The sequence below is a fragment of the Salmo salar genome, chromosome ssa12 (assembly GCF_905237065.1).
Source record: "Salmo salar chromosome ssa12, Ssal_v3.1, whole genome shotgun sequence".
In the NCBI taxonomy this organism is placed as follows: Eukaryota; Metazoa; Chordata; class Actinopteri; order Salmoniformes; family Salmonidae; genus Salmo; species Salmo salar.
The window spans coordinates 87,412,566-87,425,558 of record NC_059453.1 but is presented as its reverse complement, the minus strand read 5'-3'; the positions used below and the strand labels follow the sequence as shown (position 1 = coordinate 87,425,558).

General features: G+C 40.6%; 1 protein-coding gene across 1 annotated transcript; it reads right to left on the bottom strand.

The window, feature by feature from the left end:
- Window positions 1-664: 664 nt before the first annotated feature.
- LOC106566034 (uncharacterized) lies at window positions 665-4,931 on the bottom strand. Its single transcript, XM_014133841.2, has 6 exons — window positions 4,785-4,931; window positions 3,756-4,398; window positions 2,152-2,256; window positions 1,900-1,961; window positions 1,299-1,580; window positions 665-942 (listed from the first exon to the last, which is right to left on the bottom strand). The coding sequence occupies exons 2-6, from the start codon at window positions 4,387-4,389 to the stop codon at window positions 895-897; spliced, it is 1,131 nt and encodes a 376-aa protein (XP_013989316.1). The 5' UTR covers window positions 4,390-4,398; window positions 4,785-4,931; the 3' UTR covers window positions 665-894.
- Between the last annotated feature and the right edge of the window lie 8,062 nt (window positions 4,932-12,993).

The window sequence follows — 12,993 nt, the reverse complement described above, 5'->3', positions numbered from 1 at the left end:
AAGTGCTGGACATCGCATTGCATTATTACATAGCCAGATACAGTTTTGTAAAGTGCATTCTATCAAATCTGTAAAACATTGATATTGTAGAAATAATATATACCATTTAGCAGACGCTTTTGTCCAAAGTGACTTACAGTCATGCGTGTATACATTTCACATATGGGTGGCTCCAGTGGGAATTGACACTTGGTGTTACAAGCATCATGCTCTAACAACTGAGCCACACAGGACCACAGTATTAGAGAAAATATATTTCTACCACCTGGAAATATTGCTACATAAATAGTTTGGATCAATAGCTTGGTTTTCTTATTTTCTCACGTCTCATAAGTAGAATCCCCAAAAACAATGCATTAGTCTAGGGTTACTGTAGGGGCCTGTTTCGTAGTCCTGGTTCTGTGGACTCAAAGGGGTGCACATTTTAGTTTTTACCCTAGCACTACACACATCATGTCACTAATCAACTCATCATCAAACCTTTGATTAGTGGAATCAGGTGTGTATTGCTAGGGCAAAACCAAAAATGTGCACCCCTTTGAGTCCACAGAACCAGGATTAAGATACCCTGCTGTAGGGAAATAACCAATGTACCTTGTAGCAAGTTACAGTAGGCTACATAGTACTTACTATCACTAATTCAGATAAGTAAATACAGACAGTCCATAGTGGATATATTTTACTTACTAACCTGTACACATAGTAGTTATTTAGATTACCTAGTGTAGATTTACTGGTACAAGGACTACCATAAGTGGCTGTCATGTGGTGTTCCCTAGGTGACCTGCCTCTGGGTTTTATTTGTGTCCCAAGGAGCACTACATGTGCTATTACAGTACTGAGTATGTTTACTTTCCCCTGCAGTAGTTGGTCTCATTTGCATGTGGTGGCGCATCAATGATTAGGACCATCCTGGTTATGCAACGTCTGATCTGGATTAACCTGCAAAGCAACACAAATGCTATTAGAAACATATGTGATCTTCCTTGATTCACCTGCTAGCAGCACTGTGGTTAAAGGTACAAAACAGGTTTTAACTTGCGTGTTGGGGGTGTTTCTGTGTCACAATCCCTTCTGACCTCTAGTTTAGTTTATACCACATGAGGCTGCTGAGGGGGGAACAGCTCATAATAACGGCCTGGAAACCATGTGTTTGATGCATTTGATACCATTCCACTAATTCCAGTCCAGTCATTACTGCGAGCCCGTTCTCCCCAAATAAGGTGCTACCAGCCTCCTGTGATTTACACATAATTACAGGCATTTGAATTAAAAGAGAAAACAGGGCTGACTCTTGCCTCTGGTGTCTGGGTGAAGCGGTCCTCTAAGTAGCGGTTGCCCAGGCCCATGATGTGTCCTGTGGATTGTCTGGAGAGACAGGCCACCCTGGCTGTGAAGTCCAGAGTGAAGGCCAGCTTGACCAGCTCCGGGGCATTGACGGGCCCGGGCCCAACAGTGTGTGGTGTCTGGCGGCTCTGGCCTGTAGGGGTCTCTGTCTCCACATACGTATCAGCTAACTGCTGGAAGGTACTGTAGGACAGCTTCTGGAAGAATGTGCTCAGGCTGGGGTTCTCCTTCAGCTATGGAGAGAGCAGGACATACTTTCATGAGTGACCATAGAATAATACATTATTATCCATGAGGAAATAGCAAGTTTAGCCTGAAATCCAGACCAGTTTTGTGCTAACATTCCACTCCTTGTACTCTGTGCCATTTACCAAACCTGTTTGGCATAGGATACTGATTACAAGGGGTGGAATGTAAGCACAAACAGACTGGTACCCAGGCTATAGCAAGCTATCCTGGACGTGAAAGAAGCATTGAGTGTCAAAGATAGACTTTGTGTTAAGTTTCTCACATACATTCATTTATTTTTTTTTGTCGTTTATGAACACAAACCTTGTTATCAATGACGTCTCCTTGCTGCTTCATCAGAACAATTAACCTTTTGATGACGTCCTCTGGAAGAAATGGATAGAAAGGGTCAATAGAAGTCTACACAGTTATAACAGATGTGTGATGTGCTGTATTACATGGCCTTTACAGTTTTATATATAGAATGCTTAGGATGCTATTGAATGTGCGATTTCTATTATGATTGGATAAGACATCAATACACATAAGAACATTGCTTGATGATAAGCTACTTACCATCTGTAGAAGCTGTGTCTGTCTCTTTCTCCTCAGACACAATCTTCTCCAGCTCTTCTGACACTTTCTCATAGTACGAGTCTGTAAGCACCACACTCACAACCGCTGTAGAGAGTAACAAGTAGCAGAGTATTTTTTTCATGCAATAACTCTCTAATAACAGGACTACCAACTAACTCTCTAATAACCGGACAACCAACTAACTCTCTAACAACCGGACTACCAACTAACTCTCTAACAACTGGACTACCAACTAACTCTCTAATAACCGGACAACCAACTAACTCTCTAACAACCGGACTACCAACTAACTCTCTAACAACTGGACTACCAACTAACTCTCTAACAACCGGACTACCAACTAACTCTCTAACAACTGGACTACCAACTAACTCTCTAACAACTGGACTACCAACTAACTCTCTAACAACTGGACTACCAACTAACTCTCTAACAACTGGACTACCAACTAACTCTCTAACAACTGGACTACCAACTAACTCTCTAACAACTGGACTACCAACTAACTCTCTAACAACTGGACTACCAACTAACTCTCTAACAACAGGACTACCAACTAACTCTCTAACAACTGGACTACCAACTAACTCTCTAACAACCGGACTACCAACTAACTCTCTAATAACAGGACTACCAACTAACTCTCTAACAACTGGACTACCAACTAACTCTCTAACAACTGGACTACCAACTAACTCTCTAACAACTGGACTACCAACTAACTCTCTAACAACTGGACTACCAACTAACTCTCTAACAACTGGACTACCAACTAACTCTCTAACAACTGGACTACCAACTAACTCTCTAATAACCGGACTACCAACTAACTCTCTAATAACAGGACTACCAACTAACTCTCTAATAACCGGACAACCAACTAACTCTCTAACAACTGGACTACCAACTAACTCTCTAACAACTGGACTACCAACTAACTCTCTAACAACTGGACTACCAACTAACTCTCTAACAACTGGACTACCAACTAACTCTCTAACAACTGGACTACCAACTAACTCTCTAACAACTGGACTACCAACTAACTCTCTAACAACTGGACTACCAACTAACTCTCTAACAACTGGACTACCAACTAACTCTCTAACAACTGGACTACCAACTAACTCTCTAACAACTGGACTACCAACTAACTCTCTAACAACCGGACTACCAACTAACTCTCTAACAACTGGACTACCAACTAACTCTCTAACAACTGGACTACCAACTAACTCTCTAACAACCGGACTACCAACTAACTCTCTAACAACTGGACTACCAACTAACTCTCTAACAACCGGACTACCAACTAACTCTCTAACAACAGGACTACCAACTAACTCTCTAACAACTGGACTACCAACTAACTCTCTAACAACTGGACTACCAACTAACTCTCTAATAACCGGACAAGCAACTAACTCTCTAATAACCGGACAACCAACTAGGGCCCAATTTCCCAAAACATTGCTAAACTAAGATTATCCACAAAATCCTGTTCGAACAAAAGGACCACAACACAACAACAACAAAAACAGTACTGTGTGTGATGTTTGGGTGCCATGCCCGCTCAAACCTACATTCAACTCCAGTTATTTCTGTAGTGATGGCCCTGTTCCGAGCCGATGATCTCCTCACAGACCCTCTGGGGCTGTCACTCTTTATTTTCCTCAGAGGTAGTCTCCTCATGGAGCGCCATTGCTTTTTTATGGATTTGTTTCCTTGTGACTGTCCAGCAGTCTCTGTACCAGACTCATGCTCATCTTTCTGGTCACTCCCCTTTTTCGAGAAGAAACCCAGAAAACTTTTCCAGAGAGAGGGCCTTTTGGTCTTCTTCTTTCCCTCTTTAGACTTATTCTCCAGTTCAGTAGACGCATCAATCTCAGGAATATCAGCAGGCCCTGGGATTTCTACAGGAGCCACATTTGGTATAACAAAGCCCTCGTTGGGTGGTGTTCTGGTAGCATCGCCCTTGTCAAGTTTGCTGGGCCCTAAGGTGACCAAGGAGTCAATAGAATGCCGGTGGACTCTTCTGCGTTTCTCTGACAGTGTCACCCACTTCCGAGGCTTTGTTGGTGACCTCTGGTCCTCACATGTCCCGTCACTTAAACTGATGCTGCGCTTCACATACACTTCCAAGAGGTGACTGGTGTCCTTGCGGCCAAGAGAGAGCAGCTGGGCCTGTTTGGGCATCTTCTTTTCTGTAACCTCCATGATAGGAATCTACAATGGATAATGCAAAATTAGATACATTTTTTTCATTACCGTAAAGATGTCTTTCTTTCTAACTTTATGATATGTCACAATTGCATAATTTTCTTGGATATGTTGTTCTGGTTGTTTTGGTTTCACTTGTAAAATAGCCTAAAGTAAAGTTTTCGTTTACATTTTCTTAAATACGGCTAAACCAACGATTAAACACAGCATTGGGTGCCCAAAAAAATGCATAACAGTTCTCTCTGGTCGTGGTATTTCACCCAATGCTGATCTTAGTTCTTCCTGAACATTAACAGTAGCCTAGCATTACCACTTCAACTTGCAATTTCCCATGTGAATATGTCAGTCGACAACATGAAATATAATAGAATATCATACAGTAGGCTACTCACTTTTTCACTAACTGTCTTGCTGTTCCCTTCCCGATAAATGTGTTGATTTCGACGTGTTGACTAGGTGAGATATTCTTACGTAAAAATGACCTATTCAACAAAAACCCAGTTTAGGACATATAATGACGCTATGGTTTACGCCTCCTTCTTTACCGACAGCCTATCACCACCCTTCATGCAGGGCGCGTGGCTGGCTGAAGTGTAGCAGGTGAGTAACGCCTCCAGTTCAATGCGTCATATGATTTCTCCTCAACGGTAGTTTAGGGCTTGTTTACGGTTTCGGTGTTGTCCTGCTCGTCCCAAAAGGGGAAATTACGGTATTGGTTTTAGTTAACCTGAAACACACACACACACACAAACACCCATAAACGCAAACACACACACACAGTTGATGCTGCTGTTCTAATATATACTATTAATTCTACTACCCACTTTAAATATGTAAATCCATTGTAAATCCAGTCCATTATTACTATGCATACTACCTCTTCTTCTACTTCTACTACTTCTTATTTTATTTCTTTACTTCATCATTGTTATTATTGATGAAGGATTTATGTTCTGCATTGTTGAGGGAGCTAACACATAAGCATTTCACTGCACCTTTTATACCTGCAGTAAATTGTGTACGTGACTAATACATTTGATTTGATTAAAATAAGGCTACGCCATCAACAAAATAACATTCTTATGGCCTATATAATAATGCGGGTTTAGTGGCATATGTGACTAGAAACAAAAACAGAATCCTCATTCTCTTGTTTTATGATTGACCATACACACTGGGCACAGTCAAATCAACTTTTATTACTGTCAAAGGCAGCAATAAAGGCTGCCATCACCATTTTTGGACCTCTGTAGTCAAACCGGTAGCCTACTGATAAGAACATTTGTTGACTGCAGGGAAAATGTGAGTAACTACTTTGTGGGGCATTTGGACTTTCGGTTCAGCTGATAATATATTACCATAACCTTTAGGTCTGGAGAAACACAAAAATACATGATATATCATTGTGTGCTCTTTTTGGGGCAGGTGTTTGTGGTGGCATGATGCTACATGTTCCAACCTGGACTCAGGGTCATTCTGCATGTTCCCAAGCAGTGCTGTGTTACCTAGTCTGTTATATTTAGATTTTATTGTGCAACCTTGGAAAGGATGGAGGAGAGGAAGTGGAGGAGAGACTTCCAGGCAGATATGACAGAGCGGCCCCAACTGGTGTGACCTTTGACCTAGAAAAACTTGCCCTGAACCGAGAGACAGAACATTCATCGACGGACTATGCTCCTTATAGGAGCCATGGGCTTTAAGTCTTTACACCACCCTAAAGTGACCTATATTCTCTGAAATGGAAGTTTGAACAGTTCCTAAAAAGTGGATGGTGTCTGAGCCATTCGCTGACAAGTGTTATGACTACACTGTACGATTCAAGAGAAGTGATCAAGACACAACTAGGCTACAGTATATGGTTATATTGTATGGCCACATAGCCATTAGGCTGCAGTGGCATACACTTCTAGAATCCATTGAAAGTCTACGCTGCACTCCTCATATTCAAGGCTTCATTATTTGAAGTGTAATCTTATTCCATCATAAAGGTGTATCGCATTAATCATGAAATCGACCACAGCTCATGATTGTGACCAGAGATGAATGTGAGGAGTAGAGATAAGAAAACGGACGGCATTCACGTTAATGCACTGGTCTGATTAATTTACACGTGGGTTCATTTGATCTGAAATTTATTTTTGACTGTTACTATTATGGCTGTGATTTTTCATTTTTAATGACCCGCTGGCTTTGGTCGTGTTCAAAGCCTGTTAATCTATTTGCTCCAGTCAATGTCAGCCCCACACACACTGTAGTCATATGACCAGAATTTTGATTAAACTGGCAGAATACTAACTCATACAAAAAAGGATTCTGTTGAATTCTCAGTGCAATGCAATGTAATTAATGCAATGCAATGCAGGCTACTCACAAGGCACCATCATAGTCAAAAACCAGCTAGCTATATATATATATATATATATGGATTTACACTATTGGATGGCACACACAGCCTACATCGCATTTTATAGTAAATCAATAACAACAACCATACTACACAATACAACACAATACAATACTATACAACACAATACTTTACAATACTATAAAACACAAGACAATACTATACAATACAAATACAATACAATACTATACAACACATGAAAATACAAGACAAGACTATATAATACAATACTATACAATACTATACAATATAATTCAACACATTACAATACTGTACAATACAATACTATACAATACAACACAATACTATAGAAAGACAATACAAATGACCGTTCCCATCAGTGGGTGCTCTGGTCAGTGGGTGCGTTCACCCCCACCCGCCCCGAGACGCCAGCAGGGCAAAGCTCCTGCCCCCGACCCAAAGGTATTTTCCAAGAGCAGGAAGCACCAAGACCCGCCTGTCGCCCAGGCGCAACATTTTCAATGTATATACTGTACCTGGAAAAAGAAAAAAAAGAGAAGTTTGCAAATCAAGCATTTGTTGCCTCTCCAAATCCAGGATTTGCTGGTCTCCTTTTATGTAATGCACTAAAACCAATAGGTTCATTTTATAGACAACTTGATGTTTGTGGATGACACATTTACACATCACTGTGAATTTCCATCTCCCTAGGGATTGACTTTTTATTTAACTAGGCAAGTCCGTTAAGAACAAATTCAACCAGCCTACCCACCCCCCCCCCCGGCCAAAACCTCCCCTAACTCAGACGAAGCTGGGAAAATTGTGCACCGCCCTATGGGACTCCTGATCACGGCCGGTTGTGAACCAGCCTGGGAACGAACCAGGGTCTGTAATGATGCCTCTAACACAGCAATGCAGTGCCTTAGACCGCTGCACCACTTGGGAGGCACTGTTTTCTTCTGTTCTATTCTATTCCATTTTTTTATATTCCATTATATTCTGTTGTATTCTATTTAATTGTATTCCATTGTATTCTCTTATATTCCATTATATTCTCTGCTATTCTATTATATTCCATTCTATTCTATTCTCTTGTATTCTATTCTTTACTTTTATATTCTATTCTATTCTGTACTCAGACTCAATACATTATGTACCCAGGCTGACCTTACAGAAGGATTACAGAGCTAGTAGTGAACAGCTGGCTCATGTGAAGGATGTTCAGTTATTTCTCTCCTGAAATACCAACCGGAAACTCAGTTACAGTGGCATACAGAGTGGCATTAGTGTTGTTCACCCTCTGTTAGTCAGCTTCTACAACAGGCCATTATACTGATCCCTGATGTTTGACCAACAGTCAGATCATGAAACTATGAGAGGATTATGAAGGGCTCTCTCATAATTGAATTGCATTTAGGGAGGATTTAATTTATTGTACCTTTCTAAAAAATAATGGTACATCCTCAGTGTTAAAAATTTGGTGAGGAATTTGATCAAATCAATATGATATTTACATTCCACAATAGACTATGTATTATCTACTTACTAAAATCAACTAGTCATCCAGTGATGCTTCAACACCAAAGAATGTCACCCCAAACACTGTGAAACACAATAAGAGAGTTTATCTCTCAGCGATCAAGGTAAGACCCAGATGCAGACTGTCGAAGTAACACTGTTTATTGTAGAGACAGGGGCAGGCAAAGACAGGTCAAGGCAGGCAGGGGTCGAAAAATCTAGGGTAAGGCAAAGGTACAGGACGGCAGGCGGACTCAGGGGCAGGCAGAGGTCAAAACCGGGAGGACTCGCAAAGAGACGCTGGGAAAACGATAGGAGCTGTTAGGAAAACCGCTGGTAAGCAAGAACAAACAAGATGAATTGGCAACAAATAGACAGAGAACACAGGTATAAATACACAGGGGATAATTGGGAAGATGGGTGACACCTGGAGGGGGGTGGAGACAAGCACAATGACAGGTGAAACAGATCAGGGCATGACATTATCATTGTGATGGCTTTGTGATAGTCAACGCAACATTTGTGCAAAACACACCAACTTGTAAAGCTGACATTATTCCTTTTTCTACATGACAACGCATCATATCCGTTTCACATAGTATATGTATATCTGATCAACGAGCGTTCTCTTATGTGATCCAATTCACCGTCCCAGGAAGAGTCGCCGGCATCCACTTCGACTTACTTTAGTTGAACCCTTAGACAACACTTTACTGCCAGCGGCTGTCACCTCAAATACCGTGAAACACAATAAGAGAGTTCATCATTGTGATGTCTATGTGATCACATAGATTGATAGTCAATGCAACATTTGTGCAAAACACACCAACTGTCCAATGGATCAGTACCTTTATGCTGGTTTGCTTTAAGATGAATGGTCATTTCAGTAAGGACCTTAAATGTGGTATATTATTGTATGGTCTCTAATGTGACAGGTTGGCCTTCATATGATGCACTCCAGAATTAGAGTAAATGAGGTGTAAACAAAAAACTTAGACATAATTTGTTCCCAAGAAGAAAGTGTGACAGATGAATGATTCACAAACACTATTCATTCTGGGAGGCGCAGCTGAAAGGGCACTGGTATTTTCTTAATCCGATATCAACCATACAAGTTAAATTATCGTACTTTTATTTTTTGTAATGTAAGACTCTACACTGATAATAATTTGTTAACTTGATTGGGGCAAATAGATTTTTGTACTATATATGATACATTTATGATGAAATTAAGAGATTGTTGCTGAACCACTTCAGCAGCTTGATAGCTGTCTATATTTGGGAGCCTTATCTTGTTTTTAAATTGAACTTCATTTGATACAGGTTGATACTCCAGGTGTCCTGCTTCATTTTTTATGGCCCTTAAGCAGGACAAATGTCGGACTCACGTTACCTCTCACATGGCGCGTTCGTTGACCTGGGGGGACAGCGCACCGCAGCATAGCAGGAAGAGTCACCACTCTGTAATCAGTCATCAATCTTTATCTATGTCATCACGTTGCCCTCTCTCTGGGAACAGGGAGCACAGTTGAACCCCTCCCCCTTGCACCTTCCCCCTACCTACCTCTCCCTACCCAGGCCCTGTGAAGGTCGTCGTAAAATTCTAAAGGAGAATGTCCTGCCGCATGGCCCAGTTGAGACAGAGAGGGGTTTCATAGAGAGACAAAGGAAATTCTTCCAACTCACAGAATTGGGGAACCGAATGACATTTATGTTCTGGAGAAGGTATTAAAGATCGATGAAGAATCCAGCTACGAACTGGTCCGCTTGGTACAATTTTGTGATACCAATTGGAGACAATAGTACCATATTACCATACTAAGGTTTATATAATAGCCTCAGCTATGGGACTTGCATCTAAATGGTTGTATACAATGATTTAATAAGATTAAAGCTATTTGGAATATGTTGAGAGGCTATGTACTGATGTTAATGTGATAAAATTGTATTTCTGTTCAAAGCTTAACTCAGTCATCGGCACGCCCCCAGGGACACAGACAAGACCTGGCGTCATGAGACATCCTTTTTCTGTCATTCCGAATAAAACCCCCACCCAGGGTTACTTTCTTCAGACCAGGCCTCCACTCCATTACGAGTTGGCCAATAGGTTTGACCACACATTCCTCTACTGAACTTTAACCATACCATGTGGTTAAACTATCGATACAGAATAAGAACAAGTCTTTGATATTAAGTACTAGTCTGCAGCTAGAATTCGGTATCATTGAATGCGAAGACCGCCGAAACATCCATTCTATAACGATATTAACCTCTATGGGCTAGGTGGGACGCTTGCGTCCCACCTACTCAACAGCCAGTGTAATCCCGTGGCGCGATATTCAAATACCTCAAAAATGCAAAAACTTCAATTTTTCAAACATATGACTATTTTACACCATTTTAAAGACAAGACTCTCATTAATCTAACCACACTGTCCGATTTCAAAAAGGCTTTACAACGAAAGCAAAACATTAGATTATGTCAGCAGAGTACCGAGCCAGAAATAATCAGACACCCATTTTTCAAGCTAGCATATAATGTCACATAAACCCAAACCACAGCTAAATGCAGCACTAACCTTTGATGATCTTCATCAGATGACAACCCTGGGACATTATGTTATACAATACATGCATGTTTTGTTCAATCAAGTTAATATTTATATCAAAAACCAGCTTTTTACATTAGCATGTGACTAGCATGTGACTAGCATTCCCACCGAACACTGCCGGGGAATTTACTAAATTACTCACGATAAACGTTCACAAAAAGCATAACAATTATTTTAAGAATTATAGATACAGAACTCCTCTATGCACTCTATGTCCGATTTTAAAATAGCTTTTCGGTGAAAGCACATTTAGCAATATTCTCAGTAGATAGCCCGGCATCACAGGGCTAGCTATTTAGACACCCAGCAAGTTTAGCACTCACCAAAGTCAGATTTACTATAAGAAAAATGTTATTACCTTTGCTGTTCTTCGTCAGAATGCACTCCCAGGACATCTACTTCAATAACAAATGTTGGTTTGGTCCCAAATAATCCATTGTTATATCCAAATAGCGGCGTTTTGTTCGTGCGTTCAAGACACTATCCGAAAGGGTAAATAAGGGTGACGAGCATGGCGCATTTCGTGACAAAAAAAATCTAAATATTCCATTACTGTACTTCGAAGCATGTCAACCGCTGTTTAAAATCAATTTTTATGCCATTTTTCTCGTAAAAAAGCGATAATATTCCGACCGGGAATCTGCGTTTAGGTAAAAAGAGGAAAGAAAATAAAGCACGGGGTCAACTCGTGCACGCGCCTAAGCCCATTGTCCTCTGATCGGCCACTTGCCAAACGCGATAATGTGTTTCAGCCAGAGGCTGCCTCGATATCATTCAGCTTTTTCCCGGGCTCTGAGAGCCTATGGGAGCCGTAGGAAGTGTCACGTTACAGCAAAGATCCTCAGTCTTCAATAAAAAGAGCCAAGATGAACAACAACTTGTCAGACAGGCCACTTCCTGTTCAGAATCTTCTCAGGTTTTTGCCTGCCATATGAGTTCTGTTATACTCACAGACACCATTCAAACAGTTTTAGAAACTTTTCTATCCAAAGCCAATAATTATATGTATATTCTAGTTACTGGGCAGGAGTAGTAACCAGATTAAATCGGGTACGTTTTTTATCCGGCCGTGTCAATACTGCCCCTAGCCCTAACAGGTTAATGAATGTCACTTTGAAAGATCCATTCTAACCGAGAGAGAGAGAGAGAGAACGCGGACAAAACTCTCCAACAGAATAGAACTCTCCAACAAGGATCCCGACACACACTGAGTGTAAATATATATTGATTGCAATTGTTCCCGAATGAGTGAGCGTTCATGTGCAAAGGATTAGCATACCAATTGTTAATATTAATGAACTCTGTGTGCCTCCTCAGCTGCCCTTTATGACCATTTGTTTAAAAAGCCGCCATGCTGGTTTAGCCCACTAGGACACATTCCTCTATTATTTCTTTGTAACGATAACTACTGTTTGTATGCTTTCTGTGAATTACTTAGTTTAGTAAATAAATGATTTTAAGACAATTGATGTATTTACTTTTAGTAAAGACTGGGTTCGTGCAGATACAACAATTTACGACGTTTGGAATGAGATGGACGCGAGGTAAAATACACCATTTAAACCAGAAGATAATCGGCCTATACTATAATATAATATAATATATGATGTTATTGTATAGGAAAGTTATATTAGGAAAAGTATAACTTTGTAATCTGAATATTTTCCTTGGTGCCCCGATCTCCTAGTTAATTACAGTTAAACGATTAATCAGTTTAATCGGGTGATAATAATTACAGGGAGTTAATTGATAAACATGTCTTCAAGTTAGTGGTGCCCAAAGACACGACATCTCTTAGGTCATTTCCTGCGTCTGCTGCACTCAAACCCATTTTGGCTGCTGCAGAGGTTTATAAGTTAGATACTGCAGTATCCTCAGTCTGACTTTAGAGAAATCAGTACCATTTTAAATAAATATGCATCAGTTGGAAAGGCAGCTAACTTAAACCATGTCATAGAGAAACCAAAGTGAAACCAAAAAGTCCCTAATGTGTCTATAGATAGATAGTGTATAGGAGAGTCATTGTATTGTTTGGGCTCAACCTTGTGAAGATTAGGTCACCTGATTGACAATAATTATAAAGGGCTTTCTCATTGCTGATGGACA